Source organism: Bos javanicus, chromosome 12, assembly GCF_032452875.1.
Source record: "Bos javanicus breed banteng chromosome 12, ARS-OSU_banteng_1.0, whole genome shotgun sequence".
Taxonomy (NCBI): Eukaryota; Metazoa; Chordata; class Mammalia; order Artiodactyla; family Bovidae; genus Bos; species Bos javanicus.
In genome coordinates this window covers 18,269,812-18,285,453 of record NC_083879.1, presented here as the reverse complement: position 1 = coordinate 18,285,453, position 15,642 = coordinate 18,269,812, and the positions used below count along the sequence as shown (strand labels likewise).

The 15,642-nt window shown below is 33.6% G+C and overlaps 1 protein-coding gene across 3 annotated transcripts in view; it reads right to left on the bottom strand.

The window, feature by feature from the left end:
- The window catches only part of RB1 (RB transcriptional corepressor 1), a 120,256-nt gene that overhangs the window by 65,594 nt on the left and 39,020 nt on the right, over positions 1 to 15,642 (bottom strand). For all 3 annotated transcript variants that reach the window (XM_061434602.1, XM_061434604.1, XM_061434603.1), the window contains exons 7-12: positions 14,137 to 14,247; positions 11,617 to 11,759; positions 9,073 to 9,150; positions 6,512 to 6,621; positions 5,471 to 5,548; positions 3,021 to 3,108 (exon numbers count right to left, since the gene is read on the bottom strand). In XM_061434602.1, coding sequence (XP_061290586.1) covers positions 3,021 to 3,108; positions 5,471 to 5,548; positions 6,512 to 6,621; positions 9,073 to 9,150; positions 11,617 to 11,759; positions 14,137 to 14,247 — 608 coding nt within the window. The remainder of the gene's footprint in view (positions 1 to 3,020; positions 3,109 to 5,470; positions 5,549 to 6,511; positions 6,622 to 9,072; positions 9,151 to 11,616; positions 11,760 to 14,136; positions 14,248 to 15,642) is intronic.

Genomic DNA, 15,642 nt, shown 5'->3' with positions numbered 1-15,642 from the left:
AGTTCGGCTGGTAAAAGAACCCACCTGTAATACAGGAGACCCTGGTTCAATTTATGGATGGGGAAGATCCCCTGGAGAAGGGACAGGCTACCCATTTCAGTATTCTTGGACTTCCCTGGTGGCTCAGATTGTAAAGAATCTGCCTGCTGGAGAATCCCCTTGGACAGAGGAGTCTGGTGGGCTATATCCATGGGGTCACAAAGAGTCAGACATGACTGAGCAACTAAGAATAGGACAGCACATATAAGTATGTATGTATGTGTATATATATGTGTATATATATATATATACACACACACACACACAATGGAATATTATTTGGTGGTAGTTTAGTCCCTAAGTTGTGTCCAACTCTTGCAACCCCATGGACTGTAGCCTGCCAGGTTCTTCTGTCCATGGGATTCTCCATGCAAGAATACTAGAGTGGGTTGCCATTTCCTTCTGCAGGGGATCTTCCTGACCCAGGAATCAAACCCAGGTCTCCTATATTGCAGGCAGATTCTTTACCGACTGAGCTATGAGGAATGACCCATTCCCTATGAGGGGATATTATTTGGCCATAGAGAAAAAAGAAATCTTGTCATTTGTGACAACAAGTATGGATGTAGAGAATATTACACTAAATGAAGTAGATCAGACAAAGAAAGCAAATATTATATGATTTCACTTATATATGAAATCTAAAAAACAAAACAAATGAACAAATGTAACAAAACAAAAACAATCATAGACATAGAGAACAAACAGAAGGGAGGGCGTGGGTAAAGAGAGAAACACGTGAGGAAGATTAAGAGGCACAAACTTCGAGTTACAAAATACATGAGTTATGGGTATGAAATGTACAGTGTGCGGTATACAGCCAATAATTATGTAATACCTTTGTATGGAGACAAAAAGTAACTAGATTTACTGTGGTGATCATTTTGAGATGTACAGCAATACTGAATCACTATACTATGCGCCAGAAACTAACCAAGTCTTGTAGGTCAATTACACTTCAAAAGACAAACTCATAGAAAAAAGATCACATTTGTAGCTACTAGAGGCAGGGGATGGTGGGAGGGGGAACTGGATGAAGGCAGACAAAAGGTACAAACTTCCAGTTATAAGATAAATAAGCACAAGGGATGTAACACACAATATGATAAATATAATTAACACTGCTGTATGTTATACATGAAAGTTGTTAAGACAGTAAATCCTTGTAAAGAGTTCTCTTTACAAGGAAAAGAATTTTATTCAGTTTCTTTTATTCTGTATCCAAATGAGATGATGGATGTTAACTAAACTTATTGAGGTCATCATTTCATGATGTATGCAAGTCAAATCACTATGCTGTATGCGTAAACTTATACAGAGCAATATGTCAGTCATATCTCAATAAAATTGGTAAGAAAAAATGTCTATAGCTTCTAATATTTTACTTATACAAGGAAGGAAAAATGGCACTGATTTTTAAAATGAAGAAACCAAGAAACAAATTCAGAGAAAAACTTAATGATTTTCAAGATATGCCCCCTCTGAGACAGGCAATTTGTAGTACACGCAAAACTTGGCACTCCAACTGTTGCACTCCATTTAATGTTAAACTTTAAACTAAGTTCTGGAAAATATCTCTGAGACAGAATTTTCTGCTCAATAGAAATAGTTTAAAATAAAAAAGAGGTCCTACATACTTTAAATGTTGGAGGAAATACCAAAAACAATATTTAAGGAAACAGAGATTATCGTTCTTTTTACTTATATCATTATCCCTTCTAAAAGTTCTAAGTAACTGAGTACCTATGTTTGGGAACTATTCTTGTGCTACAAATTACCCAGAAATAAAAACAACTTTATGCAAATTGGACAAAGAAAATCAGTTCTGAGCCAACACAGTTATGAATATGATGACAGAAAAATACTTTGTTAATCCCTGGGGGGGAATATAAGCAAGAAGACAACGACAAAACCACAGGCAGCTTATGATATTAAACAGAATGTTAACCAAACAAAGCACACAGTTACTGGATAAGCCAAACTTTAATAAGTCTTCAAGCCTCATCCAGCTTCCACAGAGGAGCCTTTCAGTCAGCCCCAAGCCTCATCTAATTTTAAAGGAGGAAAGGAACAAGCATGCAATACAGACACTAGCTTTCATTCTCTTTCTTTCTCACTCCCTTTTTTTAAGGGGAGGGAGGGTAGCAGGTGCCTTTCAGATATCAAACTTAGGGTCTATCAGGAGTATATACTGTAATGCACACAGGGCCATACAGTAAAAATAAATGAAAATGGGCTAAATAAAAAAGACTGCAGAGATATGACAAATATTAAATCCTATCTAATGTCACATTCAAAGAAAGTATCTTAACAGCAGCCAGAGGGAAAAGACAGATTAACTGTAAAGAAACAACATTTGAATTGACAGAAAACTTCTTACTAGCAACAATGAGAGTCAGGAAGTAGTAAATACCTTCAAACTACTAAGGGAAAGTAAAGGTCAACCTAAAATAGATGATCCAGGTAAACCGCCTCACAAAAATTAAGATAAAGATATTTTAAGACAAGAAATAAAACACAAAGCTTGTAAACTCATATCAAACTAACTCTCACTAAAGGAATTATTAAAAGATGTATGGGGGCATGGAAGCTCAAGAGGGAGGTGATACACATATAGTTATGACTGACTCACACTGTTGATCGGCAGAAATCAACATAACATTGTAAAGCAATTATCCTCCAATTAAAAAAAAAATGATGTATCTGAAGAAAGAAGAAAATAAAAATGGAAGAGAGGTCTAAGCTGCAAGAAAGAATGGTGAGCAAGACAAACAGTGCACATGAGAAAATCTGAAAATAACACTGTCCAAATAAAACAATACTACTACTAATACCTAATTTGGAGAGTTAAAAAGGAAAGCAAGAAATCAGATAATAGACAACTTATTGGGAAATGGGTGTTTAAAAAAACAGTATTTTAACTTCTAATTTCAAATTTGTTTGCCAAGATATCATAATAAAGTGTTTCACATATGGCTTACATTAAAATAGGAAATCAGATTTTCCGATGGTTGATCACTTGCTGAATTTAAGATCATCATTAATTGTTGGATAGTATTCATAACAGTTCTAGAAAAAAATATGAAGAAATGTTAAGAAATGAAGTAACAAAGAGAACAAATGAAGTGTATCTATGTCATAAGTTACGCTTATCTTCAATCTCACTGTCTCTTGTTAATCTTTAAGTTCTCTGAAATAAGACTTTACAAATCCCTTAGTGTACTGTTGTTTATAAGGAATTAACATTTTAGTTAGATCTTTAAGAACTGATATGTTCATAATATGTTTATAATTAAAAAACATATGCTTATTTACTAATAAAACTATATATCAATAAAACAATTGATAAAAGTAATGACATTGTTTTAAGGACAAAAGGGCATCAAAATAGTAATATTTTAAGCAAAACATTATTACAATTAAATATTAAAACTAGTCAAATCAAGACTAAGATATTTAATAACTCAAGTAAAGAACCAAGTGACTCTCTTTTACAGAGATCTTCAAGATGAAGGCATACATGATTTTAGAAGTCATCATTACTAAAACGTAAATGTAAGTCAATCTCTTATAATTTTGTGTGTATTGGGGGGTACATGGTAAATATTAATAATCCAATTTTGGAGTAGAAGTACATTGCTACTCTGTATGCACTGTAGAATGCTGTAGAATGTTTATGGCCAAAAGGTTCCTTAAATATTATTTAATAATCCATGTTTGGTTCTCAGCCAAGCCTCTCGAAACTGATAGCTACAATTCCACGACTTTTAAATATAACGCTTCTATGACATGTTGTACTAATTCCTTAAGCCACAGTGACTAAAGTCATAAATGACCAACTGCTAAAACCAAAAGATCTTTCTTATTCGGTCTGATACTTGATTTTCTTGAGACATCTCACACTCTTAAACATGCTCTTTTCTGAAACTGCCTTGGCTTCCTTGGCTCCACTCTCTGGCCTCCCCAGTCACACCTCATTCTTTCTAATCTAACTTCTATCTAGTCCTTAAATTCTAGCACTCTTAGCGTTCAGTCCTTAGTCATCCATCCGTGTCATTATAACCCTCACTTCAGAAAACCTCATCTGTTTTTCTGGTTTTAACTCTTCCTGATGATTCCCCAATCTATTATGTAAGATCCTTATGTCCTACTACTTATTACATTATCTTCTTCATGTCCCATAAATTCCTTAAGAATAATATTCTAAATTTGAATTCATCAACTATTTATCAAATCTCTTCTTGCTCTGTCATTCCCACTACCTATCTTTTGGTTTAGATCTTCAGCATCTCTCAAGTGAATTACTGCAATGCAGGATTTTGACAGGGATTTCGACTCACTATGTCTATGGCAGCAGGATCAAGGCATATGTACTTTGGGGGGAAAAAAGCTCCTCAGGGTATCTAATTTGCATCCATGGTTAAGAACCACTGTGACAGATTGATAGGTCTATTTCTCACCACACCCTCCTCAGTCCCTCTCTTCACAGGTGACTATCACGTAAATTTTCAAAAACCAAGTCTGACTTTATCCTACCCCTGCTTAATCCATGTATAGCAACAGACTATATCCTGCACAAGCTGAAGTCCAAACTTCTGAGCATGGAATAATAATAAGGCCCTTCATGACTAGTCCCCAACCTCCTCTTCTGCCATTTCATCTTCCCATTTAGTCCGTCAGTACAAAGCTGCTTACAGCTCCCCTGACACATTGGGCTGTTTCATATGTCCATTCCTCTGCACATGCTGTTGGTCTTCTGTGACACAAACTTACACATTTCAAAATTCAGTTTAAACATCACTTCATAAAGTCCCTTCTGTGCCAAGTCTAAGTCTATTACTGTATTCAAACAAGAATGCATTTGTATATGTGTATGTAGTCATTTGAAAAAATTAATGATTGGTAACTATGTATCAAGTATTATCTTAGGTCCTAATTATTTAATTTAATGGTGAACAAAAAAGTCATGCTCCATCGCAGTATAAACTTAAAGGTTATTATGGGTATTGACAGAAACAAGTAAATACACAGATGAATTCATAATTATAAATTGTGATACACACTATGAAGGGAAGAACGTGATGCTGTGAAAAATAATAATTCCAGAGAGAAAGACATCTGCATTATATATTTGTATATACATGTAACAGGTATATATTGAGTGCTCTTTGTGTGCCAGATGTACTACTAATTGCCAACAATATGATTATTAGACATAGGTCTGTCTGCCCTTAAGGAGTATAACCTAGAATGAGAATGTGTTCCATTTTAGTAAATAAAAAAGAGAAAAGTGTTATCATTTGCTCTGTATATATCCCAGAAGGACTAGAACCATTTTTAATGTCTTTCCCTCACAAATGATTAAACCTGAAGCACTATAAAGCACTGATTAAATAATTATAATGAAAATCAAAAGTAAGAAAAGTCATACCTAACTGGAGTCTGTGGAAGAATCATATTCACCTCTTCATCAGGGTTACTTTTTCGTGGTGTTCTTTGCATTTCAAAACTAAATAGTGATAAACAAAGTAATTCAGACTGAAAATTTACAACTTGGGCTTTATGAGTCAAAAAAGCAGTATAATACTTTCTGTTGCCTCATGACATCATACAAAATGGTTAAGTAAATAACAGAAGTTAAAGGAAATAGATGATCCAAAAGCTGCTTACACAAATAAAATCTCTTTTTTTCATCATCTTTTTAAAGTTAGGTTTCTTTCCACTAGGTTTATGGACAAACAGGCGTGCAATCATTAAGAATTTTTCTGAAAGTGAAAGTTAGATGCTTGTTTTCTCTAGAACGTTAGATGTTGATGATATTACTAGTCAAGTTGTTTAGTATTAAAAAACACCAAAGCTCAAGTTTTTCAATCATTATGCCTTCCAAAATTTACTTTGGCTTAAATAAAATTAGAAGTATTTTACCTGTGTTTAATTTCCAAATTATATATACATATATATATTTTAGCTAATATTAAATGATTTCATGCTTAACAACATAATCATACAATCATTCAAAATTTTTGTACAAGCATATCTCATTTTACCGCACTTCGCTTTACTGTGATTCACAGAATTGGTTTTTTAAAACACTGAAAGCTTGTAATCCTGCATTGTCAGATGATAGTTACCATTTTTAGCAATACGGTGTTCTTAAATTAAGGTATGTACAATCATTTTTTGGGACATAATGCTATCGCACATTTAACAGACCATAGTACAATGTAAGTGTAACTCTTACACGCACTGGGAAACTAAAAATATTTGTGTGCTTTGCTTTATTTCGGTATTTGCTTTATTGCAATGATGTAGAATGGAACCCATAATATCTTACAGGTTTGTCTGCAGTTATCTTAACCATTCCTATTTTACGATTCTATACAACAATTCAAGAGAATATACTTTGGTATTATTAAGTTTTTAAAAAAATGAACCAGCATATCAACAAATACTAATATATCATGTGAAATACCTGTCTGTAGGATCAGCCTGAAGAGTTTTATCATGATCCAGAAATAATCTTGCATCTAGATCTTTGTTTTTAAGGTAAATTTCTTCATATTGTTTAGAGAGATTTTCCACCTCAAAAACCAAAAAATATTGATAATTATCCTTTTCATGCCATTATATCCCAGCATACATATTTAAACAATTTTTGTACCTATAATATCACCTAGTTCTACATTACATAGACTTCACATGCAATAGAAACAAAGGCATATAACTAAAAGTGAAGTACTTTAGTGCAAAAATTGCACACTTTTTTCAACTCTAATTTTAAATCTTGTTTTATGGAAATATCCCATACTTTATCTAGACAAGAATCACCAATGCTACAAAACAATACTGAGATGGAAATGTAGATAAAAATAGATATGCTGCTGCTGTTGCTGCTAAGTCGCTTCAGTCGTGTCCGACTCTGTGCGGTAACCACTTAATTGCCAAGATCCTCCATTCTATACATCTTTCACTTTTAATCTTCTACTCCACTTATCAATATAAAATAATTTTTCAAACACTAACAAATCTTGCCTATCTTTTCTAAATCCTTTGGTTTACTCACACTTTCTTTAGTAACATATCTTGGGCATATAATCTCAATTAATTAGCCTAATTAACATACTTTTTTTTTCTATTTAACATACTTGCACAATTTATTTCCAATCTCAGACACTTTTCCAAATGCTAGAATCAATAATTCTTTTATCCGCCCTGGGTTCATAATTTTCCAATCATAATATAAAAACCAGTGCCTGATAGACAATTATTTAACATGCCTTCTTCTGTGACTTTTTAATCTGAGAGTGCTAAAACTGCATTCTAAAAGGAGTAGTAGGAAGAAATTCATTTAAATGTAAACTTTGTGCTTGCCTGCATAAGCTTTTTAGGCAAAGCAGGCATTTCTATTTGTTTAATCATTGTTCCTGCCCTGTCTCAGCGAGGTACTAAATATCAACAGGTTATTGACTAGTAGCCATTAGTGCTACATAATGTACAGTTTACCTTGAATTTTCTAACCTTGTAATCCTTTCAAAGGGAAAAAAATTACAAATGCCTAAGATTCTTTAGAGTTGTAAATACCGTATTTTTTGATATATAAGTTAGTAACAGGACTCAGTAATACACCATCCAGCCCCTTCTTGCTTCTTTAGTACCATGTCTTACCAGTCCCTGCTCTGTAACCCAGGCCAGAATCCCAGGGACGGGGGAGCCTGGTGGGCTGCCGTCTATGAGGTCGCACAGAGTCGGACATGACTGAAGCGACTTAGCAGCAGCAGCAGCTCCGTATCCCAACTTTAAGGAGTAGTTGGAGTTCATTGAACAGACGATACTATCACATATCATTGTGCCCTGGAATCTATAATTCCCACCTCCTGGAAATGCTACTTCTCATAAATCTTACTCCACTCAGAAATCACATCACCTCCAAAGAATTTTGTGCAAAATCTACCTGGCCCAATTTGAATTAGGTAGCCCTCCTCTGAGATGTCACCACACCCTGTGTACACATCTATTAAACTCTTGTAGACTCCTATTAGTAAAGTTCTCTGTATGTCTCTCTCATTCACTAGCATCATAAGGACGATGACTGTGAGTTAAACCTCTACAGTGATGACATGTAGCACGATGCCTGGCACAGGTTAAGCACTCACTGAGTAACTGCTGAATTAACTCAAGGACTAGCTACCAACTCAGGTCACAGAATCAGCAATCTAGCTCTCTGATTTCATGCCTTTTGGTCTTGGTGACTGATGCTAGGTGTGTCTAAAACACTGCTTCACCATTGAGAACTTGCTCTTCATCATTTAGGCATCCTTTTCTCCACAAGTTACCACATAAAGTTCTCAGCTGTTCTGTTCTCACTGAAGAGCAAGACATTTGAGGCAAAATGGGAAAAGAAATGGATGGCAAACCACTAAGTTAAAACATGTCTACAATATAATCACAGTCATTTCAACCAAAGCTATTTCCAATTAAGTAGCCAAAAGAGGAAATTCCCTGGCAGTCCAGTAGTTAAGACTTGGTGCTTTCACCACTGGGGCCCAGATCTGATCCCTGGTTGGGGAACTAAGATCCTGCAAGCCGCATGGTACAGCCAAGAAAAACATACTCAAAAGGATGTTCCAAAATTCAGTAATGCCAATATGTTGATGGCATTAATCAAGGCTTCTATGTTTAAAGAAGCATAATAAAGCAAATCAGAATAAATTAGATTGCAGAAATTTAGTTTAAATATTTAAGGCATTTAGAAGTTCAAAAGCCTGTATTTTGATTTTTGAAAACTTTCAGTACAAATCAATGTCTAGTGCAAATGTTAAAATGCTGTTTATATATATACGTTTGAGCATATATTACAAAGGGTTTTTTTGTTACTATATAAAATTGAGTCACCATAATTCTACTTAGATTCTTTCCTTGAGTGAAAAATATTTAATATATAGTAAAGTAACCTTATGAAATTTAGACAACTCTTCTTCCCTCCCCAAAGTCCCAAAACATATTAACTTTTTATTACGTTTTCTTTCAGATTACCTCTGGAAGTCCATTAGAAGCTACAATTCCAAGAGAATTCATAAAAGGTATAAAATTTTTGAAATAAACATTTTTCACCTGAAAAAGATAAAGTTACAACATGACCATTGAAATTTTAAAAAACTGGTTTTTTAACTGCTTTTGACTGGTTTTTTGACTGTCACTATTAATACTAGAATGAGTGAACTAACATTTTGATCAATAAGTTACATTCAACTCAGTGTGATGTTTATTTATAATTAATACAATTATTCACTTTTTAATTTATGTGAGGCAGATTGCAGGTCCTAAAATGGAGGTGCAGGGGGGAGTTGTTAATGAAATGAGATTTACAAGAAGAAAATCCATTGAAACCAACTTCAAAATCCCATATTTAACAAGTGGTGAAAAGATCAGAGGCTCAAAAAAATTAAGCAACTTGACCAAAGTTACATAGCTAGTAAGCGACAGAGATGGAATTGAAACCCAATCTGCCCAGCATCAAAGCCAAGGCTCTTTAACTTCTCTACACTGCCTCTGATTTCTCCCCAAAGAGTATTTTTGGGCCATTTCATACACATATCAAACTTAATGTATATTGAGTCAATTATTTTAGCACAAATTTAGGAAAAGGACCTGCTTTTATAAGAAAATAACTTCACATACATATACCTAACAATTCTCTTCAAAACTGAATGAAAATGCTTTGTTTGGGATTTACACAGTTTCATACAAAAACTCCCCCTACATTTAACAAGGATAATAAAGACCATATTTGGAAAACTTGGAATTGTATCTCTGACTATTCTATACTGACAAACTATCACAGAATTGTAAGCAACTTACTTTTCTTCATGTAACTTCCTTTTCCAACTTTGGAGTCTACATTTGTAGAAATAATTTAATATATGCCTATTAATACGTTCCTATCTTCTACTTCACAAATAAGCTATAAGAATTAAGCTTCTATAATACTTATTAATAGTATTGTTTTCCAATTAATTCCCACTTAACTGGAATAATTATAAGATGGGTAGTTCTATTTAATCAATTAGTATGACTAACCAATAATGATATGACCATAAATATAACTAACCAATAGTTATATAATCATAAATGCTATATGCAAATAATATTACATATTTTAATATATAAAGTATCAAATTAATTAATATAATTAGTATCAAATTATTACATATTTTAATAAGTATCAAATTAATTAATATAAATTACTAAAGCTATTGATCACCTACACTTTATAAGTCACTGTTACATCATAAATTATGAAAGAATTATTTAAAATAAAAAGGAAAAACATGATTTATTCCTGATTTTTGGCAAGCAATTATATAAGTAATTTTGAAATCCAGAGATTTAACCACCAGGAATTAGAAAGCTGTCTTTATTTATATTCTTTATCTTGAAGGACTAAACAGCAGACTGGAGTTAAAAAATTTCAACTACATTTGTCACCTTATTAGTGAAGATAAAATGTCATTCTAGAAAAGTAAAAGAGTATATTATATGGGTAAAGTTGATACATCTACATGTCTATATCTATATATTTGATGAAATTAACAAAACTCATAGTGCCAAAATTCAGACTTGATAAATCACTCCAATACTTATTAAACTAGATTTTGATATCATACCCCCATTCTTTCCCAGAGTTGACAGAGAAATTTCAAAGATGCAACATTTCATACAGTGAATTGTGGACAATGTAACAATCTATGAGAGAAAGAGCATGGCACAGTGAAAGCAGCACTGGTAGCAGATGTTCCAAAGCACAGACTTTGTTAGTAATCAGCCATCAGTCTCTAGAAGCTTGTCTGCTCATTAGTAAAAGGAGGCCGAGTACATTAATTCTAAGACTCCTTCCAGTTCTAACATTCCAGATTTTATTAACAAGATAAGTAATTCCTGGGTGTTCTTCCAGTCATTAGCATCTGGTGTGATACTTAGAGTAATTATACAAGACTGAACAGAAATTTGGGCTTCCCTGGTGGCTAGCAATAAAGAATCTGCCTGCCAGTGCAGGAGACGCAGGTTTGATCCCTAAGTTGGGAAGATCCCCTGGAGAAGGGAATGGCAACCCACTCCAGTATTGTTGCCTGGAGAATCCCATGGACAGAGGAGCCTAGTGGGCTACAGTCCACAGGGTCGCAAAGAGTTGGATACAACTTAGCGACTAAACAACAAACAGAAATTTAATCTTGGTATCACTTATCACTAAAATCAAAACAATAGGGTTTTCTTAGTAGCTTACTCTAAAACATTAGGAGTATCAATAACCACAGAAGAATTAAAGAACAAATATATTTGAAAACTACTGCCTTAATCATGTACATTTCAGTGATTCCAGAATGAGGGAGCTATTATTCTCTTTAAAATCAAAGTAGCTGAATATGAAAATTAAACTTTTTCTAAATATTTTGCTACTGCAAAAGAGTTGGCACTAATTACAAAAAAGCAAGCTCATCATGAAAGAATTATATATTGTTAGGAAGAACTTACATCTAAATCTACCGTAACTATTTTAAAGAAATCATGAAGTTAAATTACCTCATCTATATTACATTCATGTTCTTTACAGAGAACTTCAATAATTCTTGTATCATTTTCTAGTTGTTTTGCTATCCGTGCACTCCTGTTCTGACCTCGCCTTGGTGTTCGAGGTGAACCATTAATAGGTATTACAGCTGTTTCTGTAAAAATGGTAAATTAGATAAGAACAATTGCACATTCCACTGTATAAAATAATGAAGTATTCTAATTATAACTTGGAAGGTTGGAAATAATCTTGGTAACATTCTGCTACTTTTATTTATTAGGCTTCATGAAAAAGCTAACAGCTTCATCTATTTACTGAATATCTATTGTAAATTATATACTGGTAATAGTTTTTGCCATCCCTATTCTCTTCTGCCCCCAGCTGGTCCAAAAAGAAACCTAAAACTCCATGGATAAATATGAAAAAGGCAAGGGAAATAGCCAACTTATAAACTAATTTTAAGTGTATTCTACTCAGTTGGTGGGGGGGGGGGCCGGAAATGTTTCCTATCTTAAAAGAGTCTTAAGAATGTTAAGCATTATTTATGGATTCACTTTCGAGGTAAAGTATAAAAATAAGTTTTAAAAATTTTAGCAAATACCATATAAATGATGATGATTTAAAAAAAATAAGCATACAAATACAATAATGTGATACTAAATTGTGATTTTAGAAAAAAAATCCCCTGGATTATTTTGAGCATTTTCAATTCAAACTGAATGTGGATTGAGCTATTAAAGAGATTACAGATGACTAAGTATAAAAAATATTAACTGCCTCTAGGCCCAGCAAGAAACTGAGAGGACAGAGGAACATGTTAGACTACACCATAGGATGCAATCAGTAAAAATTAAACCATGGAAAAGTCAACAGGAAAGACCACCTGATTATTTAATAAATAAATTACAAGACAAAAAAGAGAAAGATAGATGGAGGAGGAATATTTTAAGTCTTAAGGTCGTATCAATCAATCACAAAGTATAGATGTTATTTAGATTCTGATTTAGTCAACCTACAAACATTTTTAATTACTTTTATAAAACAATTGAAAACATGGGCACCTACTAGATATTTGGTGGAATTAAGGAATCACTATTAAAACTGGTTTTTAGGTGTGAGAATGGTATTGTCATTATGCTTTTCAAAAAGACTTTATCTTTCAGGGCTATATATTGAAATTTATAAGGATGAAATGGTATGCAAAAATGTGCTTCAAAATAATATTGCCGGTAGAACTGGGCAGTAGATAGGACTATGAGTTGATCACAAGTTATACACTGAGGGCAGGTGATAAATACATGGGGGCTTATTATATGATTTAATTATGTTCACGGAAATTCTTAATAAAAAGCTAATTAAAAGTTTACCATAGACGTTAATTCGATACCTTATCCTGGTTTCTCCTTTAACATGGCACTTGGAGAATTAACTGAACATTAACTGAATTATCCAAAAGCACAAAAGCTGTCAACCTAAAATTACATTCTTCATCAACTTATTACAGTTATAACATATTTTAAAAGTGAGGAAAAGGCATATAAAGGAAATTTTTAAAGATTCGGGAAGTTTTTGAATATATTATTTTGTATTTTTTTCATGTAGCATGTGGTTTCTGCTAAATGACCTGCCTTTTCTGTCAAATCATGTTCAACACATTTTCAAAATTCTGCTCCAGACTTCATTTTTCCATGAAGTTATTGCTCATGTAGATTAGTTAGGCTTCAGCTTTTCAATTACTCCGACAATACTTTGAGACTTACATGTTTTGATCTGTCCTCTATTATTTCTAGTATTATTAATACTTTTATCATTTTAGGAGCAAGGAATCAGTTAAGCCTAAGTTAAGTTCACATTTTTCTGTAGTATAAGAAGTGTTTTTTTAAATCCTACTCTATATGCCACCAAAAGAAGCAATTTCATTCTAAGAGGAGTATACTTATCTTTGCTTAATGCTATCTAATTATTTCAGTAATAGTTATTATTTAACTACACTTTCCATCTCATTACCCTCTGAAGTGGACCAATTACAGCCAAAAAACAAAAATCAGTCACATAATCATTATAGCATCCAATAAAAAAAATGTAGTTAATCTGTTCCTGTAGGATGGGCCACCCTTTTCCATACAGTTTAGTTCATATCTGTTCCTTGCCTATTGATTTTTTCTTTACTGGGCATGCCCTCCCCGAACTTACCACAACCCTCAAACCCTAACTACCACTTCAACACTCAACTCAAATGCCACCACTTCGAAATGGTCTTCCTTGGTCTTTCTCAGCTGGGAAAACTTTCTCATCTCCTAAACTCCCATAGTATTTTCTGTATTTTGGCCCAGACCACTTTCAACCATATACTCTAAAAACTTGCTTACTTGTCTAATCTCTTCTTCCATATCTTATGCTACTTAAGAGCAGAGGCTATGTCTGACTTCTTTTTTATTATTCCTTTGGCTCTAGAACTGTTTTGGATCTAGGAGAAGTCAATAAACAACTTTGAATGATGAAGTAGGAGGGGTATAAATTAAAATACTCACTGTATGGGTCTTTGAGCAATGCAGGAGGTGAGAGTTTGATAAAATAGTCAAGGACACACAGCATTAATTGAAATGAGATCACCAGATCATCTTCCATTTGTAATACTTGTCCTGAAAACAAAAATGGTCCACATTTTAAGGTAGAGATTGAGATATTAAGTCAGGAAAAATTGTGGACATGAGTGTATTCATATATTCATGATTCAACAATCACTAGGAGCATATTAAAAATCATTTTCTATATCCTTAGGTACGGTGCAAAAATTTGTTTATAATACACTTAGAAGTTGTTAAGAAATGCCATAGAAAATATGGCAGTAAAAAATATCAAGGACCTCTAGCTAAAGATAGTAGAGTGAGGTCAGATCAGAGAATCTCTCTTCCAATACCTAACAAAATGAAAAGAAAAATATGTACTGGTTAAGTGCTAATAACAACACCAAATTTGAGAGATAATGACTCAGAGCATCCTTATCTTTCCCCTCTTTTTACTTAGAAGGAATAGGTATCACTGATGAGAGAGGGAAAAACGGAGGAAGTAAACAGCTACAGCAACTCTGACAAGCATAAAGACTCCAGTATAACATGCTGAATTAGGGGACAATCTGAATCCTAACACACTCCTTTTATGCAAACAGGACAAGTGCCTGTTTTACAGGTCATTCTAACCAAAGTCTCAGAACAATGACTCATATCATTCCAGATGAGGTCCTGACTTTCTCCCTCATCCTCTGAATAAAAGTAAGCATAATTTTTTTAAAAAGACTGCTTTCATACAATAGCTCTTTGGGGAACACAACAAGTCACAGACGAAGTGCAAAGTGAGTTAAGGGAAATGCATTCACACTACATCAAAGAAAACAGAACATCAGGTCAGAGAGGCCCAAACAAAGTCCTAGCAACAAGGTGGATGGAAAGAGGGTGGGAAGCACAGTAGTTACGCAAACATAAGAGAGAAAATAAAAAAGAAAATTAAAAAATAGAATCACGATATAAGAAGGGGGAAAACTGGGTAGAGAACCGCATCTTGAAGATAATCAATCTATCAGAAGAAAATGTCCTGAGTCCTTGCACTGAGAACTCAAAAGAACACGAATTACATAAAACAAGGAGCTAGACAAGGTAAGGAAAAACTCAAGACCAAGTAACAATTACAAACATAGTTTAGCTCAAAACAGAAGAAAAGTTTGAAATAAAAATAGTACATAAGAAAAAGACCAAAGGTTAAAATAACATTAGAGAAGACAATAAATAGGGAGGACAAAATCAATCTAAGCTAAGACAGTCGATGTTCTCAAAATGTAACAGAATAATATCTTAAAATGTAGCATGCTAAGATTTCCCTGAAATGAAGAGCAGAATCTTCAGGACATGATTCATAAACAGGCCAAACATAGAAAACATGGTACCAAAAAGCTTGTTTGAAAAACTCCATGGTAAAATCTAGACAGCTGAGGATAGATCAAAATAAAGAACTCAGAAATGGAGAAGCTATGATATAGGAGT